The 26,162-nt window shown below is 46.9% G+C and overlaps 8 protein-coding genes across 8 annotated transcripts; 5 read left to right on the forward strand and 3 right to left on the reverse strand.

Annotated features, from left to right (window-relative positions):
- Positions 1–210: 210 nt before the first annotated feature.
- Positions 211–2,435, reverse strand: DFJ58DRAFT_847223 (uncharacterized protein; the record flags this gene model as incomplete). The annotated part of the gene is made up of 11 exons (XM_041393422.1): positions 211–301; positions 360–426; positions 453–522; positions 572–766; positions 1,230–1,269; positions 1,315–1,321; positions 1,449–1,506; positions 1,601–1,626; positions 1,850–2,114; positions 2,172–2,357; positions 2,391–2,435. The coding sequence occupies 11 exons, from the start codon at positions 2,433–2,435 to the stop codon at positions 211–213; spliced, it is 1,050 nt and encodes a 349-aa protein (XP_041236685.1).
- A 1,198-nt stretch (positions 2,436–3,633) lies between these two features.
- DFJ58DRAFT_735297 (uncharacterized protein) lies at positions 3,634–4,917 on the forward strand (the record flags this gene model as incomplete). Its single annotated transcript, XM_041386615.1, has 8 exons — positions 3,634–3,657; positions 3,704–3,872; positions 3,933–4,100; positions 4,152–4,189; positions 4,237–4,501; positions 4,558–4,574; positions 4,637–4,800; positions 4,848–4,917. 8 exons carry the CDS (start codon positions 3,634–3,636, stop codon positions 4,915–4,917), a joined length of 915 nt encoding a protein of 304 aa, XP_041236686.1.
- Positions 4,918–5,954: 1,037 nt separating this feature from the next.
- Positions 5,955–9,345, reverse strand: DFJ58DRAFT_719199 (uncharacterized protein; the record flags this gene model as incomplete). Its single annotated transcript, XM_041384586.1, has 11 exons — positions 5,955–6,273; positions 6,324–6,607; positions 6,692–6,787; positions 6,874–7,438; positions 7,491–7,666; positions 7,719–7,848; positions 7,905–8,125; positions 8,253–8,384; positions 8,439–8,669; positions 8,691–8,953; positions 9,093–9,345. 11 exons carry the CDS (start codon positions 9,343–9,345, stop codon positions 5,955–5,957), a joined length of 2,670 nt encoding a protein of 889 aa, XP_041236687.1.
- Positions 9,346–14,143: 4,798 nt separating this feature from the next.
- On the forward strand, positions 14,144–14,718 carry DFJ58DRAFT_192086 (uncharacterized protein). Its single transcript, XM_041379152.1, has one exon. The coding sequence runs from the start codon at positions 14,206–14,208 to the stop codon at positions 14,617–14,619; it is 414 nt and encodes a 137-aa protein (XP_041236688.1). The 5' UTR covers positions 14,144–14,205; the 3' UTR covers positions 14,620–14,718.
- Positions 14,719–14,772: 54 nt separating this feature from the next.
- DFJ58DRAFT_641561 (uncharacterized protein) lies at positions 14,773–15,354 on the forward strand (the record flags this gene model as incomplete). The annotated part of the gene is made up of 2 exons (XM_041381355.1): positions 14,773–14,793; positions 14,848–15,354. Coding segments are annotated over 2 exons (528 nt in total), but the record flags the coding sequence as incomplete, so codon positions are not given.
- A 350-nt stretch (positions 15,355–15,704) lies between these two features.
- DFJ58DRAFT_670109 (uncharacterized protein) lies at positions 15,705–16,100 on the forward strand (the record flags this gene model as incomplete). The annotated part of the gene is made up of 2 exons (XM_041382838.1): positions 15,705–15,777; positions 15,832–16,100. Coding segments are annotated over 2 exons (342 nt in total), but the record flags the coding sequence as incomplete, so codon positions are not given.
- Positions 16,101–21,356: 5,256 nt separating this feature from the next.
- Positions 21,357–22,212, reverse strand: DFJ58DRAFT_866646 (isoprenoid synthase domain-containing protein; the record flags this gene model as incomplete). Its single annotated transcript, XM_041394188.1, has 3 exons — positions 21,357–21,630; positions 21,702–21,835; positions 21,892–22,212. The coding sequence occupies 3 exons, from the start codon at positions 22,210–22,212 to the stop codon at positions 21,357–21,359; spliced, it is 729 nt and encodes a 242-aa protein (XP_041236691.1).
- A 2,062-nt stretch (positions 22,213–24,274) lies between these two features.
- On the forward strand, positions 24,275–25,821 carry DFJ58DRAFT_819821 (uncharacterized protein). The gene is made up of 6 exons (XM_041391935.1): positions 24,275–24,327; positions 24,404–24,410; positions 24,603–24,718; positions 24,775–24,967; positions 25,079–25,171; positions 25,228–25,821. Exons 2-6 carry the CDS (start codon positions 24,404–24,406, stop codon positions 25,770–25,772), a joined length of 954 nt encoding a protein of 317 aa, XP_041236692.1. The 5' UTR covers positions 24,275–24,327; the 3' UTR covers positions 25,773–25,821.
- The last annotated feature ends 341 nt before the right edge of the window (positions 25,822–26,162 follow it).

Consider the following 26,162-nt stretch of genomic DNA (forward strand, 5'->3'; position numbering starts at 1 on the left):
ACACAATTGTTGTGAATTGCAGAAAGGATATATCAAAACTTTGGTTCACAGATCACACGCGCCGGACAGTGTTACAAGAACAAGACTAATATTGGATTAAAAGATGCGTATAAGAGTAATCAAACAAACTGCTGAAGATCGGGGTATGCGAAATTTAGGAGTGATCAATGAATCTGCAACATATACGGGTATAGATCAGCACTACAGGACCTAATCGTCGGCCATGCCATCCAGGTCGAGTAGCGCCAGTGCATCTCGATGCTCACTGGCAAGATGATCATTGCCCTTCCGTTTCAAGGTCCTTCGAGTAGCATCAGTATCCGCGTCAAAACGGCACCATGCATACCAGCGAAACTCACTGTACAGCTTTGAAAATGTCAGCCATCATGCAGTGAAACTTTCCAGGTGCATCCTTCTTCAAAAAAACTTGACGTGAAAAACATATGTTTCACTGAACTGATTCCCAGTAAAGTTAAACTTCCCTGGTGAACCAAGTGTCTTCCAGAAGAGGGCCGCGTAGATCTTGAAAATGAGTGAGAACAGCATGAAGACTTAGTAGAAAGGACATTACTGCTGTTGCCATGAGCGCCAGCAATGGAATGGGGACTTCAGGGCGATTGCACTTGTTTCTCGCAATTTCGACAAAGTGCTCTGCAAACTTGATGCCGATGGACTTCGCACCATTGAAGACTCCATCGTGTAACAGAAAAATCAGTAGGTCACCCTGGTAGGGTTTTTTCCCTATGGGCAAAGCGTCGTCATTGGACTGTTGAAGAGGGAAGTTAGTTAGAGAATTGAACGGTTGAGGAAGGAGCAGTGAAGATATGTAGAAGGGAATATGATAAAAAAACCTGCTCCTGAGTGCTGCAGAGATCTTGAGTTGAAGAACAGTCGAGGACGAGGATTGAACGGTCGAGGACGAGGATTGAATGGTCAAGGACGAGGATTGAACGGTCGAGGACGAGGATTGAACGATCGAGGAAGGAGCAGCGATGATATGTAGAAGGGAATATGATAAAAAAACCCGCTCCTGAGTGCCGCAGAGATCTTGAGTTGAAGAATGGTTTGAGGAAGGAGCAGTGATGATATGTAGAAGGGAATATGATAAAAAAAACCCGCTCCTGAGTGCCGCAGAGATCTCAAGTTGAAGAACGGTTGAGGACGAGGATTGAACGGTTGAGGAAGGAGCAGCGATGATATGTAGAAGGGAATATGATAAAAAAACCCACTCCTGAGTGCAGGGATCTCGAGTTGAAGAATGGTCGAGGACTGAACGGACGAGGAAGAATGGACACGGTCAAGGATTGAACTTACATCAAACCTCAAGGCATATACATCAGTAAACTACAACTTTCTCACAGAGGTCACACACTTGGGGTCTCATGACAGTAAGCCACAGGACTCGCAGGCTCACAGTCAATAGTGGTACAGCATTTCCAGTCACTCACAGTTCAACAGGGACTGACAAGCAACGAGGTTCCTAGTAGCACTATAGTCTACATAGCACTACTACAACTTTCAAGTAGCAGCATAAATTAATATGGCAAAGTGTAATGATACTGTCACAACTAAACTTAAGTCACTCACAACTCAAACTGACTCTTTGGAACGAAAATAGATCGCATACTAATAGAAAATGAGGCAATCAGAAGCCCTACATACTACATACAACTAGTACAACATATATGCATAGATGAGGACGGGATAATACAAAATAACGATGCGCAAGACTCTGAGTCAATCGAGAACTATGGTGCAGTGTCGTCCATGTGAGCCTTCCATTATTGAAGCGTTAGAATCAACAACATTGCAAGAAAAAATGCTCATGCACCACAAGAACTTGGTTGACCTTTTCCTTGTAATGGACGATCAAGAGGGACTTGGGACCAACCATGATCTTTGAAAACAACTCTCATACATCCCAGCCCGGTATCTGTCTCATCTACCTTCTTCTTGGTGGCTGCTGCGCGAACTTTCAGCAGGCTCGTAAGTGCCTTGTTTTTTTGTATGACGCATTCTGCAAGCGCCTTCTGAGCTAGGAAAATATCACGCTTGGCTCTTACAAGATTAAGCACAAGGTTTGCTTCAGAGTCAGTTGGTTCATGCAGTGCGGACTATTGAATATAAGGTATGATGAAGAATACTAGAAATGATGGATGAGAAGAACTCACAATGGAATTGATAGCATCAAGAACATCGTATAGGTCACCAATACCGCGAGGTGTTCTGCCATTGCATTCACTGATGGAGTGTAAATGATGAGTAAAATCGCCAGAGCTGGAAGCGAGCCCTGACAGTGATTGTAGAGTAGTAATATCAAACTTGGGTGATGAGGATAATATGAGGAATGTAGGTGTCTGGAAAATGCTGAATTCAGATCAACTTCATACCAAGTCCGCGAGTTGGATTATTGATGGCGCCAGCCCATTGTCCATCGTGCGGAAAAGAATTCCGGGACCATACCTCTGTCGCTCGTCATTTGGGCCAACCTTGATCTGGATGTAATGACTGGCTAGACAATTTAGTCCAACTTAACTCTACCTTGCCACCCACCGAACATGATTTCATGGCGGTGGACAATGAGAATGTTCAAGCCCCCTACAACTATCAGCAAGGAGAGGATGGGAGTCACTACGATTTTGGGAACCAAGGAGAGAATTTGGACCCTGGAAGTGGAACTTGGAATGAGGATAGTGAGGCCAAAGTAATCGATCACTTTCCAGAGCCTCTGCTGGCTTTTGAGGAGGGCTATACATTTTTGGGCCTATTCGATGCTGATGAAAACAGCATCTATGTTAAGACTGTACTCAAGTAGTATCGGATCCGAAGGGCTTCGGCCTCAGCTCATGCGCTGTGCCCCTTTCCCAAGTCTTGCCCCTTATTTCAGAGTGCTAGAGTATCGTGTATAGTGAGACGGATAAGTCTCGTAACGGATCCGTTAGGGCTTCCGGATATCAAACATATATAATAATGGCTAATCCAGATCGGATCCGAACTAGAAACTAATGGGCAAGGACTGTCCGAAGACAGAGATGGATATATAGACTATAGGAATCAATCCTAAGTCTCAGGAGTTGACAAGAGTATTGTACTCGAGTCTGGATGGATAATGGAGGGACTTAGAGTCCTGACAGGAATGAGTGCAATCTAAGATGATATTCGAACTGATCTACTACAGCGCATGTACAAGGGTTTATATACTACGGATAACTAACGGAATGATCAATAAGCAAAGGTGCGAGGCTATGTACGAAGTATAAGCAAAGTATGTGTACAGCATATTGGTAAGTCGGACAGATAACGTATCATAACCGGGAATGAAGTATAAGCTAAAGCGGATCAGTAAGTGTAGCAGATCAGTAAGCATAACGGAAGTAAAGGATAACCGGTATACCGGTGTACAGGAATGCCGAAAGGAGATGAACGATAGTTAGAGTTATATGAACAGGACATGAAATAAGGATTAGATCGGATCTGTGGACCAGACGACGGATATGTCCATCGGATCTGGATTGGATCTGAGATCCGGATCTTCGGATCTGTACCTGGGAATATGGTATATGACAATCTATTGCAAAACAAATCAAGAAGACTTTCACTGTTGGTGGTGATCTGAGCGAGGATGGTACAACGATGGATCAAGAGAGTGACCCCAAGGTATGAGCCCACTACTTTGTTGGAGTACACTAATATCTCATTCAAGCTGAATGATGTCTTGAATCTTCACCACAAGAGAAATGGCCACCCCCGACTTCCTCATCCCGCTCTCCTGGAGCTTCTCTGTGCTGCCGAGATAGATACCTCTAACTCAAAGGCGAAACAGAAATGGAAGCACAAACAGAAATCGAAAATTGAAACAGAAGTCAAGGGTGGTCAATGGATCCGAATCCGATAGTGAAGGGCCCAAGGCTACCCAACTAGGACTGGTATAGTTCACACTGGAAGAGTTTCCTCGAGGATGCGAAGGTGGAGTGTCATACCCAGCAGGCATTGGATAACCCTTTCCCTGAGCCTTATTCATGATCTGCCGGTCTCAATCACAGAGTTGCTCTTAGCCTCTCTCGTTCAATGGCTTAAAAATGGCCAACAAGTTGATGCTGGTAAGCTACAATTTCCCTTGAGATATTCTACTGACTCGAGGTGTCTACTAGGTGTGTGGCCCGCTCGTAAGCCTGACATGGCGAGGCTGGTGGGTATCTATTTTATGGTGTGCTTCTTGTCTGATTTATTTTCTAGCTGTATGATGACTTGGCCACCTGGCGCTCTGACCTGAAGAAAATCGCGATCTCCAGTCGCCTCTTCAGGCATACAGTCTTTCCCCACCAGCTGATATCCCCAGTTGAAGAACGTGCAGCTTGGGTTGAAGCTGCCGCCGCAGAATTACTGGATGGTGGTAGATTTCTGCGCTTTGGGCTAGATGAATTGGGGAAAACTAGGAATTTTGCGCATCCTGCGCTTCTTCAGGCCATTGTCCTATTTTTCTACACCGGAACTTATCAGTGTTGCTCGTAGACGACCAGCCATTTTTCAGAAGGAAGTGCCTGTTGAAATGTTTAGCTCTTGTTTGCACAGCGGTACGTCCTCGATATTGACCTGACAGTGTTCTGACACGTTTCAGTTTCATTGCGTCTTCCAGGGCCTGAAGAAAAATGGTAACGGCAAGAGTTACTCGAAGTTCACTTCCAAGGAGTATGAGTTGGTCTATCATTCAATGCTTGCACTACTTGATGATGTCATGAAAGACCCATATCATGGGCCAAAGCTGGTCCAGCAGCTTCGTGAATGGGCCAAGATCGGATGGTGAGGACTCTTTCTGCGTTGTGTTCAGCGCTAATGAGTTCATTCAGGGCGGAGGCATCCAAACTCGATGGCGTTGACATGTTGAAACACCACCACTTGCGTGTCCAGCTTGATTGAGTCCCGGCAGATTTTTTGTAGTCGCATCATATCCTTGCATATTTGCATTTCTCTCTTTACTCGTTGTTCGCTAGTATTGCGTTTCCCGTGGATTGGATATATTGTCATTTGTTTGCTACTGTACCCGAGTCGAGTAAGCTACATTCTGAGTGGTTTGTGAGTACCTGCACAAACATGGACAGATCTGTACAGACATGGACAGATCTGTACGGACAGACAGAAAATGATTGTTATTTAAATTTTGTCTGGTCCTCACTGGGCGGGTCTGTGAGTGTCTGTGCAGAGATTGACAGAGAAAATTCTACTGTAGTGAACTGGCTAGTAGGGACTAAGCTATACATATGGAGTGCTGTACAGATCTGTACAGAGCCTGGTAATTTACTGATGCTCAAACTCGTCCTTGGAGGTGAACACCCAGCGCGCCTTCTTGGGTTCACAGATAGCGACTTCGCCAATTGCCCTGACACTCGTCGTTCTGTTAGCGGATACTGCTTCACCCTAGGCAGCGGAATGATTACCTGGAGCGCACGCCAGCAGAAGACCATCTCACTCTCCACTTGTGAGGCCGAGTATGTCGCTGCATCCGACGCTGCAAAGGAACATCAGGAAAACTACTGGTTGCTTATATCACTTTTTGTCCTTTAATGTTTAGTAAGTGAAAATCGGAACATTGCTTTTTTGACTTAATTGACTTTCTTACAAGCGAATTAAGCCAGGACCACTCAAAAAGCGGAAAAATGGTATTAAGTACAATAAGCAGAATACATGTAAAAACGGTACCACTAAGTGAGCAAGTCCAGAGGCATTTTTGAGCATGACATCTGCCAGTGCAAATGAACGAACATGCCGTAGTAGAGGCTACTAAAGGTGACAATAATGCCAGTGGCCACCAAACAAAATTCATTGGTTGTTGAAGAGAGGTTGAGAGGTTGCGAGAACGGGGGTATCTGCGGCCCTGTTACGATCACCAAACTTGCTGTGATAATTAGGCTGAGTGTACAAGTAGGAGATAGGACAAACTCACCTGAGCAACACGTCTAGGACGCGATCTCGAACGCATGATGGTCTGCGAACTTATTTACATAGAATGCTTGAAAAACATCGTACGAGTTGTAGTGCTTGAGGTTGCGTGAAACGTTCTGTGGTCCATAGATTGGGATGAGATGTGTGGCACGGTAAATTGTGTCAATATGAATGATCCCAACAGACAGAGAATCGTCTGTATCAAATGAAGGAGTGACGATCCACATCCCAGTGTCTTCATCAGGTTGATCATCGGCTTTGTTGAACCAGCGCACAACAGCGCATGGGTATGGGTGTCCTTCAAATGTGAAGGTGAAAAACACATAACTCAGGCTACATCCATGCCCCCCATCCCTTCAGTGTCTGCATCTGTGTTAACAAACACACAGTCATACCGGGGTGCCTCATTTCTCCAAACGGGACAGGAACGAATATGCTCTCGCCGCATTCCTCCAATCCCACTGTGGTCGCTCAGTGCATAGAATGTTGAACATGCAGAGTTGAAGACTTGAATCTTGTTGTCGGGTCGAAGACATGCTGTGAGTGGGACTTCGGAGGCAGAGCGCTGGTCGTTTGGGTGCAGTTGTTTGAATAGAAATCGACGGAGGAGAATAGAGAGATGGGGAATGGCGAGTTCTGTGGATAACTCAGGGAGAGTGCGTGCATGCTTGCATTCTGCATCATATCAAGATTGTATTAGAAAGATCTACAATAAATGAGACAACTCACAATAGGTCTTGGCCAACTGAACATGAGCCTGCACCAGTGTTGGGCTGTCATCAACTTTGCCCTCTTTGTTGTCACCCAGTATTGTAACACCCACATTGGAGGGTAGCACCGTGATATTCTCGTTCGAATCACCAGTGTCAGCCACTGTATTTAGGCGTAGATGTTCTATGTTAAACATCAGTCGATGATAAGTATGTATAGCACTAGAAACTCACTCAATTTATCAAGTGTTGCTGATAGGCAGGTGCCGTTTAACATTCCACGGCTCTTGAAGTCAACCCGCGCCACTGCAAGCTTATCAAGGCACTGATTGGTCAACAAGATTTGACCAAGGGCCTTGTAACGACTTGAGCGCCTCCAAGGCTCCTTTACAGCTTTGATATGCTTGGTTTCCGTGATCGATGAGCAAAGGCCATTAGGTGCACCAAAAAGTCGGATGAGTAGGATATAGTGAGAACATGAGTGTTGTCGAGGGAGGGAGAACATGGGGATGACACCGGTTATCTTCAATATTTCCCTGTACTGGTGGAACTGGTCGAGAGCCTCTTGAATTTGAACCAACATAGATTCTGTAATAACATTACACCAGACAAGATAGCAAAATTCAAGAAATGGGCGAAACGCGCACACCACATCCGTTGGGACATGGCCTTGAATGGCAGGAAGGTAAACCTTCATGAGCGCCTTCGAGTCGTCGCCTGTCCATTGCTTGAACCCTTGGCCTTCCGGGAAACGTCGAAGGCCTGCGAATGACGCGACTGTGGTGATCCTTTGATAACATGAGTTTGTTGAGCATATTGAATTGAGATCAAGTAACGTACCTTTGGTCTATATCATCCTGAATTCTCTCTGCTTCTTTCTTGCCGTGCTCGAGTCTCAAATACTTACCGACCCATGTAACCAAGTGATCCTTGAATGTTCCTTTGATAAGTTGGTGCAGAATGTCTGGTGCGATAAGTTCATGGATGTCGCCTCGAGGAAAATCATTTGTGAAAGGCTAGAAAAGCCTGAATTTCAATTGCGAGATAGAAAAGACACATGGGGCTTACCACAAGATCACTGACAATCCCATACTCTAGCCATAGAGCGCTATAGTCAATCTCTTCAACGAGCGCCTCTGTATGGTCGCGACACCAACACAACGACGCAGCATCTAAGTCGTCACGGTGAGACATACATCTGTTTAATAGTAGTAGTGAGGCAAAGGGATGTTAGAGATACTTTGAGGGACTTACCTAGGACACCAAAAGCGCACTATGCAGGCTAACAGCGCCTGCTCTTCATAATCCGCAATATATGGTCCAAGACCATAGATTACACACCGGTAGTGGCCATCGCCAAAGCGCACGATCTCTGGTTTTGTCATGCCGGGCTTTAGGTTCTCGAGGATCTTGGCAAGAGATGAATGGAAGAGTTGCCAGCGATATTTTCGAAACCGTGGGTCAGAGGCGTGCTCCTCTGTAGCTGTTCAATTGTAATTAGCACAGAGCAATAATAATAGGATGAAACTTACTTTTTGGCATGGCAAGGAAGCCAATGATGGCAACGGCGTCACAATGTGCACATCGAACATTGTTTCAAACATTCCCGATAGATACATAGAGGGGATAATAGTCATTAGCACCAGTCGCCACTGAGACCGTTGTCTTGTCGCTCCCGAGTACGACTGGCACAAACATTGAGCCAAGCGTTTCAGGATCTTCGGAAATAATATCCTACCAAAGTGTCAGCATGCATACTACTAGCTACCAAAATAAAAGAGAACATACCGCTTGGTTCCAAGCCCAGTCACTGGACATGAAGTCCTGCCATTGGCACTCGTCACTATCAGTCAAGTACTCACAGTAGGGTTGGTAGTCCATTTCCATTGCGTATTCTGGATTCGCCAACATGCTACGAACAACCTCGTGAGGATCGTGATACCAGACATCATAAGGTTGATCCATCCAGGGTGGTATGTTGTGTGCCAGTTTCTCCCCAGTATACTGGACCTTGAAAGACTGCCATTTGATATCACCTACCGGTGTACTGTCAATAGTTTTGTACAAATCATGGCAGTCTGCGAATGGTGGCTTGTCGTTGTGCTTGAGGAGAGTTGCAGCCCAAAGGTCCAATAATATGTTGATGTTCCCGGCAGACATCTGGTTGCGCGTGTACAGGAATTCTGCGGTCTCAAATTCAACGCGATTCCGGTATGGGGTCCAGTCATCAGGTGACTTGTCTGGAGGTGGCAGTGGAGGTGCTCCATCTTCAAGAAACTGCCCAGTTACATCACAAGGACGCGCTTATCAACACTTGTGTTAGTTTTAACCAATCAAAAGCATCAAGAAAAGTACTGTTTAGTTTTGAGTGAAAGTTGCGATATAATCTATCACCCAGCCCCCAAAATTCGGTGTCGATGGTGTCTGAATTGTCAGGCTCACCAAATGGCTGACCAAGGTCAGGCGAACCTGCAGGAAGGCCATAGTCACCTGGTGAAAAATCATCATGGCCAGCGGTGAAAATATCGTCCGGTAGATCTTCAAACTCGTCTTCAACTGAAGCGGCATGCGACACTGTGAATGTTCTGTGTGCAGAGTTCCAATGTTTTGTTCGGCCTGCTTGAGTCTTGAAGAAGCGCACACAATTTAAGTAGCCACATGGAAGTTGAAGGGCATTGTGATCCCTGCGAGACATGGTAAATGGTAGCAAAAAAGAACTTGATAATGCGGCCACTGGAAACAGGTAATGGTAGTAATATTAAGTTTGAACTAGTTCAACACTGCTGTAACAAATCTAGGTTGGTGAGAAAGTCGGCCCATTTGTCGGGGTGAGACTTATGAATTTTTTCAGTTCCAAACCACTGCTTTCGTCACAGCACTGAAGCTTCATTGTTGTCTCCCTTGTCTCCTTTGTGATGTCTACTGCAGCCACAGATACAAACCCGTCGCACCCGTCCGTCAAATGCCACTACTCGACCTGGCAAAATAGTGCTGGAGGCCCAGGTCAAGAGGTGTTCCAAGGCTCAAAAGGCTGCTGATGACCTCGCTCTCAAAGAAGCAAAGGAAGCAAAGGAAGCTCTGTTCAAAAGGGGCTTGAGCGCCTCGCTCACATCGAGACTGAGATGGGAAAAAAGCAGGGAGAAGTACTCACCAAAAGGCCGCCCCCGTTCGGCCTAAACCAAGGGCACAAAAGGTAACAAAGACGGCTGTGGTAGAACATGGTGACCATCAGGGTGACAGCGTATTGGATGACTTACCAGAGGCTGATGAGATAGACAACCACCAGAGGACCCCTACTGAGCGAATGGACGATGTACCTGCTACCACAGGGAAAGGGAAGAAGGTGGCGGTAGGGAAGAGAGGTAGTATGAAGACAACGATTCATGATGCCATCAGTAACGTGCAAAAGAAGCACAACGAGTCATCATCAAATGTGGAATGTGATAACATCGATAAGGCACCACGTGCTGATGGGAAAGATGCCACCACCACTGTGAGGTTCTTCTTCCACACAATGTTGCTCCTCACTGAATCGACTCTGTTTTTCCTTAATCTCACTTCCAGTATCAATGTGGCCACTATATTAGGTGGCCAAGTGACCAACTGGGTTTCAGCAGTCAAGCCCGGAAAGTTGGAATTATCACCCCATGTATCCAGCCTTTCGACTTGAGAACCCCCCTCGACTATCTTTTCACACAACACTGCCTCCTCTACAGCAAATTCGGCAACTCAGCCCCCAAGTTCAATTGGTGCGGCTCAAACCAAACACGTGCCTGATGATACCCTTACTGGTGCCTTTGGAGACGAAATCGATGATTCGTTGGAGTATGAGGCTATTTGTGAGGAGAAGCAAGATAAAGGGAAAACTAAGGTGAGTGGCAGTGATTTATTGGTGCCAGCATTTAATTCCTTGCTTAGCAGGTCGTCTCAATATTGGATGAAAACTCCGACTCAGACTTTGATGAGCCTCGGGCAGGCCAAGGACTTCCGCAATACGATGACTCAGAGCTTGAGTTATCGCAGGAGCCTAGGGCCCTGTTCACACAAGCACCTAATTTGAAATCCTCCAAACGCAAGGCTAACGAAATCTTAGCTGAGATGTCAGACGCTGAGTCTTTGGTGTCCGATTGGTTTATGGAAGTTGACGGTGTTGATGACCCGATAGTTGAATTGTCTCAGCCTGAACCTATTGTGGTGAAAAAAGAGAAAGTTTCCCGCACAACAACCTCGGTAAGGATCATGACTATATCACCACTCATTCTGACACTTGTACAGACGTCTGTCACCACTTCTATTGCCAATAGTCAGCCACCTGCTCCAAAAAAGGCCAAGATCGAGTCTGCAGTTCGTGGTATACCTGCCAAGCTCAAGCCAAAACGCCAACAGAATGTGCTGGTGGACACTACACCGGAGCACATGAAAGCACATGGTGCCTATCGTACAGTTGACTTACCTGCGGCCATGCAAGCAGACCAGCGCTGGACGAAGAAATTCCTCCCTACCATAATGCTGTGGGCTGGAAGTTATGAAGACATCTGGGTTATCCCAGATGATGTTCTTCTCCATCATGCTCAACTTATTTTTGATGCGGTATACAAAAGATCTTAATATTGTCCTTGTTCTCAATGGTGTGGTACATTCGCTTGTAAGTCCCCTGTTATGTTCAATTTTATTTACTGATACTACATTGATTATTAGACTGCACAGTGCATCTCAGAATGGCGCAGTAATTTCGGCTCAACAGCCATAGTCATTATCATGGACTTTATGACACGTAATGCCGACTGCGCTCCTAGCGATCTGGCAGCGTCCCTTGTCCAGAATTGGGCCTTCTTATATGAGGACCCTGGTAGTCCATCTCCTCTCACAGCTTACCGCTCTCCCCCTCATCTTACAGCTGCTCGGCATGGCACACCTCAATGCCATCAAAGGGTATGTGGAGGTTCCCTCCTTCGACATGCATGAGCTTGTGACGAGCGGGATGTTGCGGGTTCTCGCCCTCTCTGCTGTAGCGGTAAGCTCAATTTAAAATGACTTGTTCGCACTGATTTTTTTAAAAGATCGAGCGTGCCCTTGGATTGATAAAAAAACAAACAACTCAAGGTTCAGGATGTTCTGTCGTCCGCATCACACAGCAAAGTGGCCATCAAACTACCGAAGGTTCTGAACAAATTGACGGGGAAAGAAACCAATGTTCCGTTTTTATTTTCAGCGTCTCTCTGGTCCAAACCAACCAAGGCGTTCATCAAGTCAATTTTGAGCAAGCCTGCTGGGTATGTGGAGGCCACCATAGAAATGGCACGCATGACAGTAATTGATGCCGCCACTGATACGCCGTCAAACTTGCTCGATGATGAGGAGTCAGAGTCGGACGAGCGAGCTATGATTTGTGAGCATGGATTGAATCATCCAGGTTTACTCTCGCTGACAACTGGCCCCTGCAGGATATTGTTTTTGTGGCCATAGCCATTCAATTTGCGCTGGAATCATTGTCGTTAATCTTCCCCTGCTACTGCATCAACCGCTGCCAGTCGTGTTTTCTGCTGCGCTCGCTTTTTTGCTCATGTTGTCAGACGTGTCACTTAATTTTACACTTATTTGTATGCTCTTTTTTCCATTATTGAAGAGTTGTGTTGCTTTTTTTTAAGTGCAATAAGTGTGAAATAAGTGAAAATCCAGACGAAGAGTGGGCTTAATTAAGTGGCTCACACTTTTTCACTCCAATGACTTATGTGTCCCTTTTCACGCAATTTCCACAATATATAATCTTATGATGACTTGGAGCGCGGCGTCCACCCGCGTGCGTCTCACGTGCGCTTACTTGACCAATTTCTACTACCACTACCATTCAGAAACCTACTAACGTTACCATCATTAGCTTCGCTCCATCACTTACAACATTGCCGAGTCCTCGTGCTCACGAAATAAAACTCCACTTTACTTCATTTGGTTGCGAGCACATCATCAATTCCTTATAAGCTGACCCTTTCATCTGCGTCATCTTGCTGTTTGAACACCGCAGCTCCAAAACATGTCGACGTCATTTACGCACAACGAAAAATATAAATTCTGAGTCGTTCTTCATCAGTTTGCCCACGCATCATTTGTGTTTTACGACTTGATCTATTATGCCCGGTTCATCCATGAATCTGTCTTGATGATATTTCACACAGTCGTATACTACAGTGCTGACACTGTAAAAGAAGATGATCAGCTCATAGCAGATCACCCTGAAGCGACACCTGATTTTCTCGCAATTCTCTCACAAAATGGAATTCCAAAGCACGGACTTTATCTCAAGCAGGGCTGTATTTGCTCACTTAGGCGCAATATGTCTGTTCAGAAGGAACTGGTGAAGAATGCACGCCTCATCATACAACAATTGCACCGCCATTATGTCAAGGTTCGAGTCATCAACAACAGGACAGGTCAACTTGGAGATACTCAATACATCCCCCGCATCCACTTCGAATTCACACCCCCACGCGCAAGTTAGGACTGTTCATCGTCTACAATTTCCCCTCCGTCTTGCATATGCAACGACTTTCAATGGTTGCCAAGGTCTAACCCTTGACAAGACCGTTCTCAACCTTCGCTGCGAAGTCTTCGCCACGGTCAACTGTACACAGCCCGTTCACGGATCCGTCAACGAGACGATTCACGCATCCTATTTTCAGAAGACAAACCAAATGACGATTTCAATACGTCCAACGTCGTGTATAAAGAATTGTTATTAGATTTGAACTAGATCCATCCAACGAGCCGCGCAGCAGCAAGCACTTGTAAGTGATAAAGAAAGTAAAATAAGCAACCGGTAGTTTTCCTGATGAACTTGTTGTGGCTTCCGAAGCCTGCTTCACGAGATCGAATTCACACAACCTTCAGCGACTCCCCTTTTGTGCGACAATATACTGGCGGAATTACGCTCACCGAAGACACTTCCTATCATTCCAAGGTCAAACACATCGATATTGCTGTTCATTCAATCCGCGAACGTGTCGTCAACGGACCAACTCAAACTGCACTACATCAAATCCTTAATAACGCTGCTGATATATTCACAAAGGCACTGCCACGGAAGGATTTCGAACGCTTACGAACATGCCTGGGTCTACAGTGAGAAATCGAGGAGGAGTGTTAGTGCTATGCACGCCGACGTGATGAGCGGAGTTAGAAGGTTGGAATACAAACCAACCTATATAGGCATCTTCGTAGCGTCTTCTCCCCTCAGTCTGTTCCATAACGACTGAGGGTGAGTTACACTCGTTTGGACTCTACTTAGACACTGACGGACTGCTTATATTAGGCTAACGCTGTGTCTAGGTACATTGCAATACAGTCTGTTCCATAACGACTGAGGGCTAACGCTGTGTCTAGCTTAATACACTTGGACGTCCTGCAAGAGATCCTCAACCGGTTCCATTCCACTCATCCTCCGTCGAAACTACCCTCACAATACGATCTTGATTTCCACCTTAAAGATTCGGATATTGCTTCACAAGCCTCGTCTGTTGATGCTAAGTACCTCTTCACTAGAAACCTGCCTGTTATACGCATGAATGGGTCTTCCCATGTTCTGCCCAATTCCGATCGGAGAGATTTGATATCTCCAGACGCCACAGTCACAGCGAGGTTGCAACAACTTATCAGCGACTTTCACGGCCGAGGAAGCAACAAGTTCTGCCGTAATTACGCCAATGATCTGGATCGGAGCAGGTCGGTATTCTGCAAAGAAAAGTTCGTTGCCTTACCAGATTCTGCGCCGTACACGACAGAAGTATTGCTGGAGTACCATTCTCTTCATAGTCGGCAATTCCAGGATGCACTTGCATCTATCGTACATGTCCTCTCCCCCGTCTCTGTCGCCGAGAATGCGTTGTATAATGCTGGGTTATGGCCTCGAGTCACACCAAATCTCCTCTTCACTCGCATGGCTTCTGCATCGGGAAGTTGTTTGGGGAAGGCATGACTCGGACGTACAGCTCTTGTCTGCCTGTCGCAAATACTCCTGCAGCTGCAACGCTCGCGAAGGTTGTTTATATTTGCCGCTAGCAAAAACTGGAGCGAGTTCTTCAAGGAATTGGAGAATGAAGAATGCGAGCGGTCTGATTCGGAGCTGTACCCTGATTGGCTTTTAATACAGGTACGCCTCAGAGAGAAGTCATTTGTTCACGATTACTGATGATAAGTGCTGCAGATTGAAAGTCAGTTCTTGGCACGACCTGTCCAAACGAAGGTTGCGCGGGAGATGATGTCACCTTGCAGGGGGAAAAATACTTCTCTCCAACTCAACATGGGCGAAGGGAAATCCTACGTAATTGTTCCTCTCGCAGCAGCTGCACTTTCTGACGGCCACAAACTGGTTCGAGTAATCGTGCTGAAATCATTGTCTGCTCAGATGTTCCAGCTTCTGGTTGAACGACTAAGTGGCCTTGCACAGAGGCGCATTTTCTATATTCCATTCTCCCGCGCTCTTTCCATCGGCTCATTGAAGGTGCAAATGTATCGTGATCTGATGCAAGAATGCATGGACACCAAGGGCATCTTGGTCGTGCAACCGGATCACATCTTGTCGTTCCAGTTGACGGCCGTTGACCGTCAGCTGCTCCCTCAGTCTGAAGCTGCCGAAGATATACTGCGGACTCAGCTGTGGCTCGATAATCATACACGCGACATCCTGGACGAAAGCGATGAAATTTTGCACGTTCGCTACCAACTGGTGTACACCATAGGCCTCCAAAGGTCTCTTCAGGGTCATCCCGACAGGTGGACAACTACACAACAAGTTTTGAGTCTTGTCTCAAAGCACGCTACTCGCCTTAAGAGCGAATTTCCCTCTCACTTAGAAGTGTCCATTCGCCCGCACGGAGTGTTCCCCTTCATTCGAGTTTTGCACTCCACAGCAGGTAAAAAATTAGTTCAATGGATCGCACAGGATGTCATTAGCGGGGCGCTTGAAAACATCAGCTTCGACCAAGCACCTCTCTGCGTCAAACAAGCAGTCCACCAGTTTATTGCAACTGAAAAGACGACGCCCATACGAGGGGAACAGATGTCAAGCTGCCTTACAGTTTCCGAGCTGCTGTCACGCTTGGCCCCAAAGTCACGAAGGACCGCCTAGTACAAGGTTCGTGATTCCAGAGCTCGTGCACGTCGGTCTTGATATTAACCTATGACAAAGGATGCATGCGAATGCGTAAGCTGGGCAATGGGCAATCAGTAATGTTTTTCGCTCCAGCTGAAGTTGACCGGAGTATTCGTTCGGCAATTGAGAAAGCTGATACCGACAGTGTTGATGTGTCAGATATCTTGCTCTGGGCAATGTTCGAAACTTGCAATGATATTGAGATGTGTACATTATCCTGGATTCAACAGCGATCGGACTTCAATACACGGCATTCTGCACGGACTCAATTCTCGCACGCCCCTACCACTTCGATTCTATCCTGAAGTCAGCCTGGTTGCAGCCAGAGGAACGTTCATTAGAGGAATTGTACGCGCCACGCAGTTCTTCAAAGGTATCCCAGGTTTTCGATCTAGACATCCAAAGGAAGTGCAAGGAACTCGGAATCCTCTCAGCTCCCGAGAGGATGATGGACGAGGAGCAGGAAAGGGAGGTAATCCACGAGGTGGAGACAGAACGTCAAGTGGAAAGACCACCCAAGGTAGAACCTGCAGTTCAGAACATGCATGTACACGTTCGTCGATTCGTGAAGTCCGGCAGAATTGTCGCGGGTTCTCCAGCGTTCATTCAAGTGCTATCCAGCCTTGTCGACACTACTGCTGAATTTGATGAGGGCGATCGGTGGACACACAATATTTTAGTCACCCGCGACTTCGCTCGCACAGTGGGGACTATCCCTGGCGTCCAAAAAGTGGATGATTATCTGCGGCCCGTCAATTGGATTGTATCCAGTGACGCTTGGTCACCCAATTCTGGTAGTCATGAGCCCGCATGAAGTGGACACACTACTACCTGATATCCGCAAGAGCAAGGTAGTCCACCTGTGCATCTACACTCCTCGCATCATACAAACGATGCAGGCATGCGGCAACCTTCGACTCTACTGTGTTCCTTCGGCCCCACGCTTGACACCATCAGAACTGCTTGTCTGCCAGCTCAACCTTTTTGCGGCCCAACTCTATTTTTCCGATTACAACATGTATCTGCACACTTGCAGCTTCTTAGGACTCAATGCGCCAGATTTGGAGGGAGAGGACTTGGTAGTCGACGACGACGGGTTCATCGAGATGCACAATCGCCCTTCTGCGAGAGCATCATGCGTGTTCGAGCGATCCCAGCTTCCTCCACTGAAGAAGTTGTTCGGGATGAGAAGGAAAGGCATGGGGTATCAACCAACTCATCTCGGAAAGATGCTCAATGGCCGCATCCTAACTGAGAAGGACTTGCTCAAATGAATCCCAGGTCTATCTGGTGAGTTTTAGCGTCTCTCCGCCAGGGACCTGACTGACTGTACATAGTTCTGGTCAACGGCGACTGAATACGACATCAACATTGACCTCGTTGTAATATTAGTATATGTGACGTTCTCCGTACATGTGATTGTAGGCGAATCTGAGAGCCCCCGTGTTTTATTGCTTGAAAGAGTACTCCCATGTCAATCTCAAGACTTGAGATTCAATGCACCAGCGAGCGAGCCATTTAATATTATTAAGTCCGATGCACTGCACGAGTCTCGCGACAGGAAAATACGATTGACGCATTAGCGCAAGACACAGCGAAAGAAATAGAGATACAACAAAGATGAGATAGTTTGCGTACGCTGCAGCATTAACGACCATTTGTACTTGGGAGAGGCGCACAACAAACCAAAAGCACGAGACGAGCCAGCGTGAGGAGTCGTGACTGTAGGATTGGTATACCCGGTGTCGTAGCCTGATAGCTACTGTTTGGAGTAGGTTGTGTTGTGGACGTCGAAGTAGCAGCAGGCTGAGATTGTGATGCCTGGCCATGCGATTGGCTGTTCTGTTGCTGCATTTCATTTGGCCGCGGAGCAGCAACCAAAGACTACAGCGGAATTATTGAGCCACGGTGAATGAAAAGCGCATGCGAGGAATGAATACATTTTTGTCCCGTACCGCAGCGACTTCGACAGTGCGAGGACCATGACGAGAGAAAATCCCCAAGTTGTCTTGTGTTTGTCGAAGTTCAGTTGCTTCATTGGTGTGGGAGTGAGGGCAATGGAAGAGCGACGGAATACGGGCGAAGAACGCGCGTGGACTCCCAATAGAGGGTGCTAGAACGCAATGGGAGGAAGGGGCGATGTGGAGGACTGATTACAAAAGGTGAGAACAAGAACTGATTAAAAATGCTGACCACGCACATGAATGTCGCCTGGCATGCCATCGAAAAACCTTGGGGGTATTCGACGGGTAGGAATAGGTGGACGCCGCGTAACATTAATGCTCTAGAGTGATGTTCTTATGTAAAATGGTTGAAAACATTAGAAACATGTCACATACGTTTGTTTATTGGCGACTTTGCAGCTGCCACCTGTAAGTGGGAGATTAGTGTGGATTTGGCTGAAGAGCTGTGAGATTTACACGGGGAATAGGTAGGAGAAGGTCTTCAAGGCCAGCATTTTTGAGGATAGCCTCGATATCCCATGCGTTCACATTGTTGTTACTGACAGTGACTAGTACTTTTCCATCGATGGAAAAGGCTACGTATAGTACACTCTCTTGGCCATGGCGGAGGAGAGGTCCGACTGGGAGGTTTGTGTCGAGATTCCACAAAGACGCTACTCCACCAAAAGTTGCACCGACAAAGAGGCGGTTGTTCTGAAACAGGGAAATGGCGTTGACAGGCGCGTCAAACCCCTCGTCGGAGATCGGAGTGGGGATCTGGCGCCAAGTGGCAGTGTCGAATATGCTACTTGGGCCCCATGACGCGCAGATGAGTTTCTTTCCATCCGACGTCCAGGCCAACTTGAGGGGGAAAACAAAACTGTGTTTGATTGTTGTGAGCAGTTTTCCCGTCTTTGCATCCCAAATTTTTACTCCGTCATCTTCACTTGTCGCGTGGTCTCCGCTGGTCGCAATTTTTGTTGAGTCAGGGTGAGTATATTACCGCTGATATGTAGCGATGCCCAGTCTTGATTGGACCCAGGACTGTTCTGTCGCTCTTGACATCCCATACTCTTGCTGTCCCATCAGTGGATCCGCTTACGACTCGCTCACCATCTCCACTCCAGCACACTGATTCCACCCAATAAGGGTGCCCCTCCCAATCAGTGTCCCCTTTCCATTTAGCAATGACCTTTCCCGTCTTGACGTCCCACAACCTCACCATCCCATCAAAACTCCCGCTTGCCACAGTGCTGCCGTTTGGGGACATTGTTATTGTAACCATGCCTGCTTCATCCACCCCATCTCGCCAGTCATCGCCGATCTGTATCCCGCTCTCCAGGTCCCATAGTCGGAGTGATCCGTCTTCCGAACATGTGATGATGCGTCGTCGTTCATCACGCAGGTGCACAACACCCCTCACCCAACTAGGATGACCTCGTATCGTCTGGAATGGCATGACCTCAGGCGTCTCTCTGGTTGGGGATGTCATTGTCGGTGCTCGGAAGCTCAACTACGACAGACTGTCGATAGTGTGCGCGAGATAAGCTCGCAGGGATCGACTTTGGATGAGAATGGGTTGTCTGGCAATAGCCAAGATGATTGGTGAGTTGACGGGTCTATCATTATCAATGAAACATGAGGCAAAGCTCATAAGAACGCCTGCTTACATGAATTCAGTCCTAATTTGCAGGACGGCTTCAGGACTATGTATACAGGCCCAGTGATCCCAGATTTCGTGAGTGATATCATATACAGGTCGCCGGTGAGTGGGTCAGCTATACAGCATATAGAGTGCCACTCACGATAATCACCTGTTCAGACTGACTTGAACAAATGACGCTACGGTCGCCTGTAAACTGAGAAGGTGGGCGTTGGGTTTAGAGTTGCGCAAGCTGGCCATTTAAGTCATGGCCTATGTGCGGTACGTATTCCGCGTGTCATCCTCGTGTCATCCTCGTGTTCGTCTCACAAAATACTGTATAGACGAAACGCTCAGGTTTGTCGCCAGCACTGCGTGCATTTTCCCATATGTAAGGGACTACATTGATGACGGCGACAAAGTTACAATTAATTGTGCACTGCGGAGCTTGTGCAGGGCTTTACTGGGGTCGAGCGGTGAATTCGAGGAAAGTGGGACTGGATAAGTTACACAGGGAAGTTCGACGACGTAGTTCGTTCCAACCGGTTATTGCGCGTTCAATATGGCTTCCGACAACCCATCTACCACTGTGGTCCATGCCCGATCAACGTCGTCATATAGTCAATCTTTCCTGAACAAGGCACGATCCAAAGGAGTCGTCTTCATCCGAGCACATGAACTGTGTCAATATTGTCGATTGAATGCGGAATGCCAGAAATTCATTGTCGGAGAGCGCGTCGTCGTAGCCACCATCGCACGCAGTAATCCACTCTGGGGTACCGATCCATCCTTGGGTTTAAAGTAAGTTTCGTGGTGTAAAGTGTAGTGGACGTTATGAGTTCGTCACTAATGTCGTGCTAGTAGCCTGACATGGACATCGGACGGAAAGAAGCTCATATCCGGGTCAACTTGAATCTCGATCAGAATGTTCGATACAGTCACTTGGCGGGCTCTCGGTCCGCGCCTTTTCCTCGACTCGAGACCACCGCCTGCTTGCGAGTACATCAGATAATACAACACGTCTATGGAATATCGACACAAACCTTCGACCCCTCCAACACCCATAGGATGTGCACTGCGTGGCCTTTTCCACTGACGGAAAGTTGCTAGCCACTGGTTGGGAGGACAATTTGGCGTAGGACGTACGTATCGTGCTTTTAAACCTTTCATTCATTGTGACATTAATGCTTCTGGGCGGATGATGCGCAAGGTACAACTCAGCTTTGGGATGCTCATTGACGTCATAGGGATACCTAATTGATGACATTCCAGATAGTGCCCATGTATTCTGACTTTTATGAGTTAGTCCTCCGCACCACGACATCATCCAACTGACAATGAAACGCCACAACTCCAGCAGCGCTCAAGACGAAATTCCATTTCTCATCACGGCCGTAGTCTCGTAGGAGTTTCTGCTCAACAAGACAAACGGGTATGTCTCTTTTGCTCTGTCCTATCGCTTGGATCTGGTAATTTATTCAGGCATCAGTTGTTACTCCGCGGCCGGGACCACCGACTGTTTAGGCCAGATGCATCAATAAACCCAGATGGTGGGTCCGTATTGTGCTGCTTCTCTGTTGCACGTCTACTGCTACCGGCGACCATCATAGACAGCCGTCATCTTATGATCTAGTTCATTCATAGAGATGAGTGTGATATCGTCTACTAGACATAAATATTTCGCTGCTCTATCCATGATGACAATGTCTATCTATGTGTTCCCGAGAAAACTGTAACCAATGTTCTCGGGAGTGGTATTCCTGCAAGCGACCAAATAATCAAGTTCCGAGTGTACAGTGTCCAAAATGTGTGCATAGAAATGAAAATTCTCATATCCGGAAAAGTAAATGAAGAACGCAAGAAAAGCAAGAAGTCAGTCAAGTAGCGCAAGAGGCAGGGTCATGGGTGACAAAGTCCAGTAAGCTAGTGAGCAACACATGGACAAGGATAAATATCATAAGAAGTCGTAACATGCATCAAGAAGAGGACATCTCTGCCATGATCTCCTCCATCTTGTACCTTTTTAAGGCAGCATGGAATTTGACATACCCGTCGAAAAAACTGATGTAGGCGTCACAGGCCTCGGTATAAGGTCTTAGGCACTCGAGGATATTATGATGCGCTTGCACGGTTTTCTCGACGATTTCATGCAGAACATCCTGTTTGGTCAAAGCACGAGAGGCTGCCACGCGTGACAGGTAGTTCGTGGTGTCGCCTTCAATTTCCTCTTTGTAGAATGATAGTATATCGCTGAAGAACAACAGGTCAGTGAGAAGTCTAATAGGACATGATCGGCGTATTTACTTCGCATAATTGATGACAATGGCCAGATCCGGCATGCATTGAACATATTCCCGAGGTGGGAGCGTGGAAGGGAAATAAAGAGTGAGTATGCAGTTTGCACGCCTGATAGCAGCCTCATATAATCGGGATAGGATTGAGCCTCTGCTGAAATCTGTCATTACAAAGGGTCAGCAATCCGAGCTGGCTTTGTTCAAAGAAATATCATACCTGCATGTCCTTGGTTTCGTTATCAAGCATGATAGAAGAGATAAAATCGATTGCGGAGGCGACAATCAAATTTGACACGGGTGAAGGATAATGGTGAACAATGTCCCGCAAGAGCGCATCAAGCGCACTTAGGACTGGATTGCCTTGTGACTGATTGCTCGCAAACCGCTCGTAGAAATTATGCACGTGCACCAAGTCTTCTCCCTCGTCCATCATATCGTCGATGCAGGTGACGAGGACAGTGAACAGGCAGATCCACATCCTGGTTGCACGGTCAGGAATGTAGACGTAAGTATTGAACATGGCCACACCAACGGCCATGTATGGGCGGAGGGAATATTTTTTTCATCCATCGGAAAGCCACGGTTGACAGCCTCCTGGTAACATTCAGAGTATAATGCTTCATCAATGACGATGTTCGCGATGTTTCGCATATGACAAGCCACATCGCCGGAGGAAATTGGCGATAGCTTGGCGGATGCTTGCCAGCCTGACCTAGATTCGATAGATTAAGGTCCAGACATGGAAGCGGGAAATGGAGAACGTACCTCGCCATTGCTAAGAGTGAGTGTGGTTGGGCTGTTACTTGTCATTGCGAGAATATTTTGCGACAGAATGGTTGAAATTCACCTGGTACTTATACCCTCAGGCTTGGCCATGGTAAGTTACGAGTGACATTGACCCCTATCCAAAGTACTAGTTGTGAACTTCATCGTCAGTCCGCCGTTGCAGCCGGCCGTGTTTCAAACCTTATTTGTCGGAGATTCGGCTCACAGTACCTCATCCCGAATTCATTGCTCCCACCTCGCAGCTAGTACAACATCCAAGAAAAGTTACATTCTTGTACAAAACATCATTTCTAGGTACTCCGAGTCTGCATATGCCTGAATTTTTTCGACGCACGTTGACCCCAATGGCTAATGAACTTTTTTTAGGAACCGTTGAAATATTACAGGGAATGACAGTAGCAATTTAAAACTCAATTGTGGTGCAACTTTGACTTGCACCACTGAGTACTGAGTCCCAGTGAAAAACGGTCCTAGCCATATCTACGGCAAACGACGGAAAATATTAGTTATATACCAATAATATTGCGATAACTACGCAAATCGATAAATTAAAAAGTGCGGTTGATCCATTGAGCAAAGATTCGTTGAACATTGGTTGAACATGCTGAAATTTTTTCAACTTTGACTTGACTTTGCTCAATATTTGAATGTTTGAACATTCTTGCGCATCAGCTGCGCACGCACCATCACTTCCATGCGATGACGTCGATATGCAGTGGACCACTTATGATATATATTGGGACATTCCATCCATACTCGGTTCACCTCAGCCTTCTTCTTCCCTTCCATCATCTCGTCCTCCTCTCAGCAAAATCTCGCTGTTGACCTCAACCATCCTGGTACCGTCTGATGCATGATTTTCTCGCTTAGCTACTGCACTAACAAGATAAGTACTAGACCTTTTCACGGCCCAATCCATCTGCTGATCCCACCCAATCGACCGTAGTCATCCAAGTAAATGCTATTTACGGCGCATATATGCACACATTTCGAACATTGTGAGTTATCTGACATTGTCAGGTTCATTCACTGACTGTTTTACATCATCGCTAGCTCACTACCATTGTCCCGATTATCGACACGTCCAGCGGCTTCAACAGATACACCGTTACAAGACAGTCGATTGGTAAGTTCCATTAAAAGCTACCCAATATACTTCAACCGATATCTATTGCCGTAGAAACACGAGAACGAGGCAGTTGTCATTGTAAGTACTGTCTGCTTGCCTGGCAAGCACATCTAACAATGATTTGTTTCAGTTAAGGACTCCCATGTACCAGAAGCTGATGGGCTACGTCATCCTGACGCACGGGTGGGGGTTGCCAGTGGTATATAGAGTACACTTTTATTGCATTTGTAATTTTTTCGCATACAATTGTTTTTGGTCGATTTGGGTTGATGTGCGAATATGCAAAAGGTCAATTGGGAGCTACTACAATATACTAGAATCTACGCTACGCAAACACGCTCGATTCTGCAATATCTCGCTCGATGCGAGTCGCTGAAAATATCATATAAGTCTCATCCGTCTCCGCAAATCGACGCAAATATTGTCGCGATATTTCGGTCGTTTTTCCGTCGATACGGCTAGGACCGTTTCTCACTGGGACTGAGTGACCATGCACATGCTTCAAACTTGTACACATAACACGACACTGAGGTCTGTATCATATACGGCCATGTTACACTTTCTCCCAAACTAGTTTACCACAGTTCGAGCCAGGCAGGCCGGTCCGAACTACTTTCCGGTCCCTGAGTACTAGTATAGTTCGTTGCACCGAGCCGAGAGATGCTCTAAGACTTAAGTAACCGTGACAGCATCAAATTTTGGCATTAAATATGGCAAAGCGGTGTGTTGAAACGCAACCTAACGCATTTGCATGTTAGTTCAGTAGCTGTGAGCTCTAGTTTGCCATGACATCGGATGCGATGTCATCGTTGCGATGACTTGTCAACGTTATATCAGGTCCGGTGGTTCAAACGTTCACGAGCTGTATGATCTCCCGTTTCATTAATCCCTCCGTGTCTTTCGAGTCAAGGCGTATTGGTTATTGCCTCCAGTAAGTTTGTTGCAACTTGCCTGTACTAGTTTAATAATTTTTTGTTCAACATCTACGTTCAGTCGTCAAATCACCATGCAAGCTCTCAAGTTCGAAAAGACTGGGTCCCTCGATGAGTTGTCTCTAGTTAACATCGACAAACCCATATTATGTCCTGGCGAGGCTCTCGTACGCGTCAGAGCTGCCGGTATCAACGGGGTAAGCCTACGGCCTGGGTCATATCATGCTGTAATAGTGTTCTCACCCATCAATAGTCCGATGCTGCAGGCATTATAGGCACTCTTCCATTTGTGACCACCCCGCGCATTCCTGGCAGAGATTTCTCCGGGGAAGTCGTTGAAGCGCTGGACGCATCCGGCACCTCGAGTCAAGAGTGGATTGGAGCAGAGGTGTGGGGAACAGGAAGCGATAGAGGCTTCACTTCGGACTGGAACATTTTCTCAGTGCGTATTTTACATGCATTTGTCTCTTGTTTTTCAGACGGACTGGCTCTTCAGATACGTCGCCAGTCCCTATCGCTGCATTAAGCCGGAAGCCAACATCTCTCGACCATTCCAGGAGCTGGTAGCATGACCCTACCATGGTTATGTGCCTGGATTACAGTCGACACTCTTGCGAACGTCAAGGAGGGAGACAATGTTATTATCATTGGTACATGCTAATCAATCGATGTACTCTATTTATTATCCCTAATTGCAATCCTCTAGGTGCTCGAGGAGGCATTGGCTCCGCAGCAGCACAACTCTGCAAAGAACGCGGGGCACGCATATTCGGGACGTACACCTCGCTCGCCAAAGTGACTCCCCCATCATACGTCACGCCCATCGAACTAGGCTCTAAAAACGCCATCCGCGAGGCCATCGCCAAGGCTGGACTGCAGAATAAAATTGACGTTTTGCTAGACTGCGCCGGCTACGACCAGCCATTCAACGACGCGATTTTCACGATGACAGCAAACGGTACCGGTCGTGTCGTTGTCATGGCTGTCCATGCAAAGGACGGACTGTTCCCCGTCAACCTGCGGTCATTTTATACAAAGGCCCTTACGTTAAAGGGCATGAAGTCGAGTATTCTGGGCCCATTGGAGGTCAAGGAGGTACTGGACGACCTTGCGAAGAAAATTGATAGTGGGCTGCTAGAGGGGCCGAAGGAGGTCAACGAAGTTGATATGAGGAACATGGACAATGTGAAAGGTGCTCTGCAGGAGATTTTAACTCGAGCTTCTCATGTTCGTTCAGTGATTGTTCCCTGAACGTTCCCGATGTATATATTACCAGCATCTGTGCACTTCATCGTATTTGAGGAATCGCATGTTCACAATATGATATCTTATGCAAGAGAGAAATGAGTGGAACGGGAGATGCCCTGCGCTAGTTCAAATCACCTTTCTGCACCTTTCTGCACAACTGCAAGCAGATTTATTAGAGCTTTCGCCAGAATTCGGCCTGAGACAGCACCAACTTTGGACTTAGTCCAGGCACAAATCACCGAGAAGCTGCGCTGATGGCCGAGGAAAATGTAGAAGGTTCTCGATATCGAAGCCAGGGAATCAAACCGATCCATAATGAGAACAAAGAGTTGAAAGACACCTCCATCCAACAGCGCGTCTTTTTATTCTGAGGATACAGTGCTGTCAGCGCAG

This window comes from Suillus subalutaceus (assembly GCF_016647625.1).
Source record: "Suillus subalutaceus strain FC151 chromosome Unknown DFJ58scaffold_208, whole genome shotgun sequence".
Lineage (NCBI taxonomy): Eukaryota > Fungi > Basidiomycota > Agaricomycetes > Boletales > Suillaceae > Suillus > Suillus subalutaceus.

Coding starts and splice junctions, on each gene's coding strand:
- DFJ58DRAFT_819821 (XM_041391935.1), top strand. Junction 24,719..24,774: donor GAGCTGCCGGTATCAACGGG/GTAAGCCTACGG, acceptor ACCCATCAATAG/TCCGATGCTGCAGGCATTAT. Junction 25,172..25,227: donor AGACAATGTTATTATCATTG/GTACATGCTAAT, acceptor GCAATCCTCTAG/GTGCTCGAGGAGGCATTGGC.
- DFJ58DRAFT_192086 (XM_041379152.1), top strand. CDS start 14,206: ATGAATGGGTCTTCCCATGTTCTGCCCAATTCCGATCGGAGAGATTTG.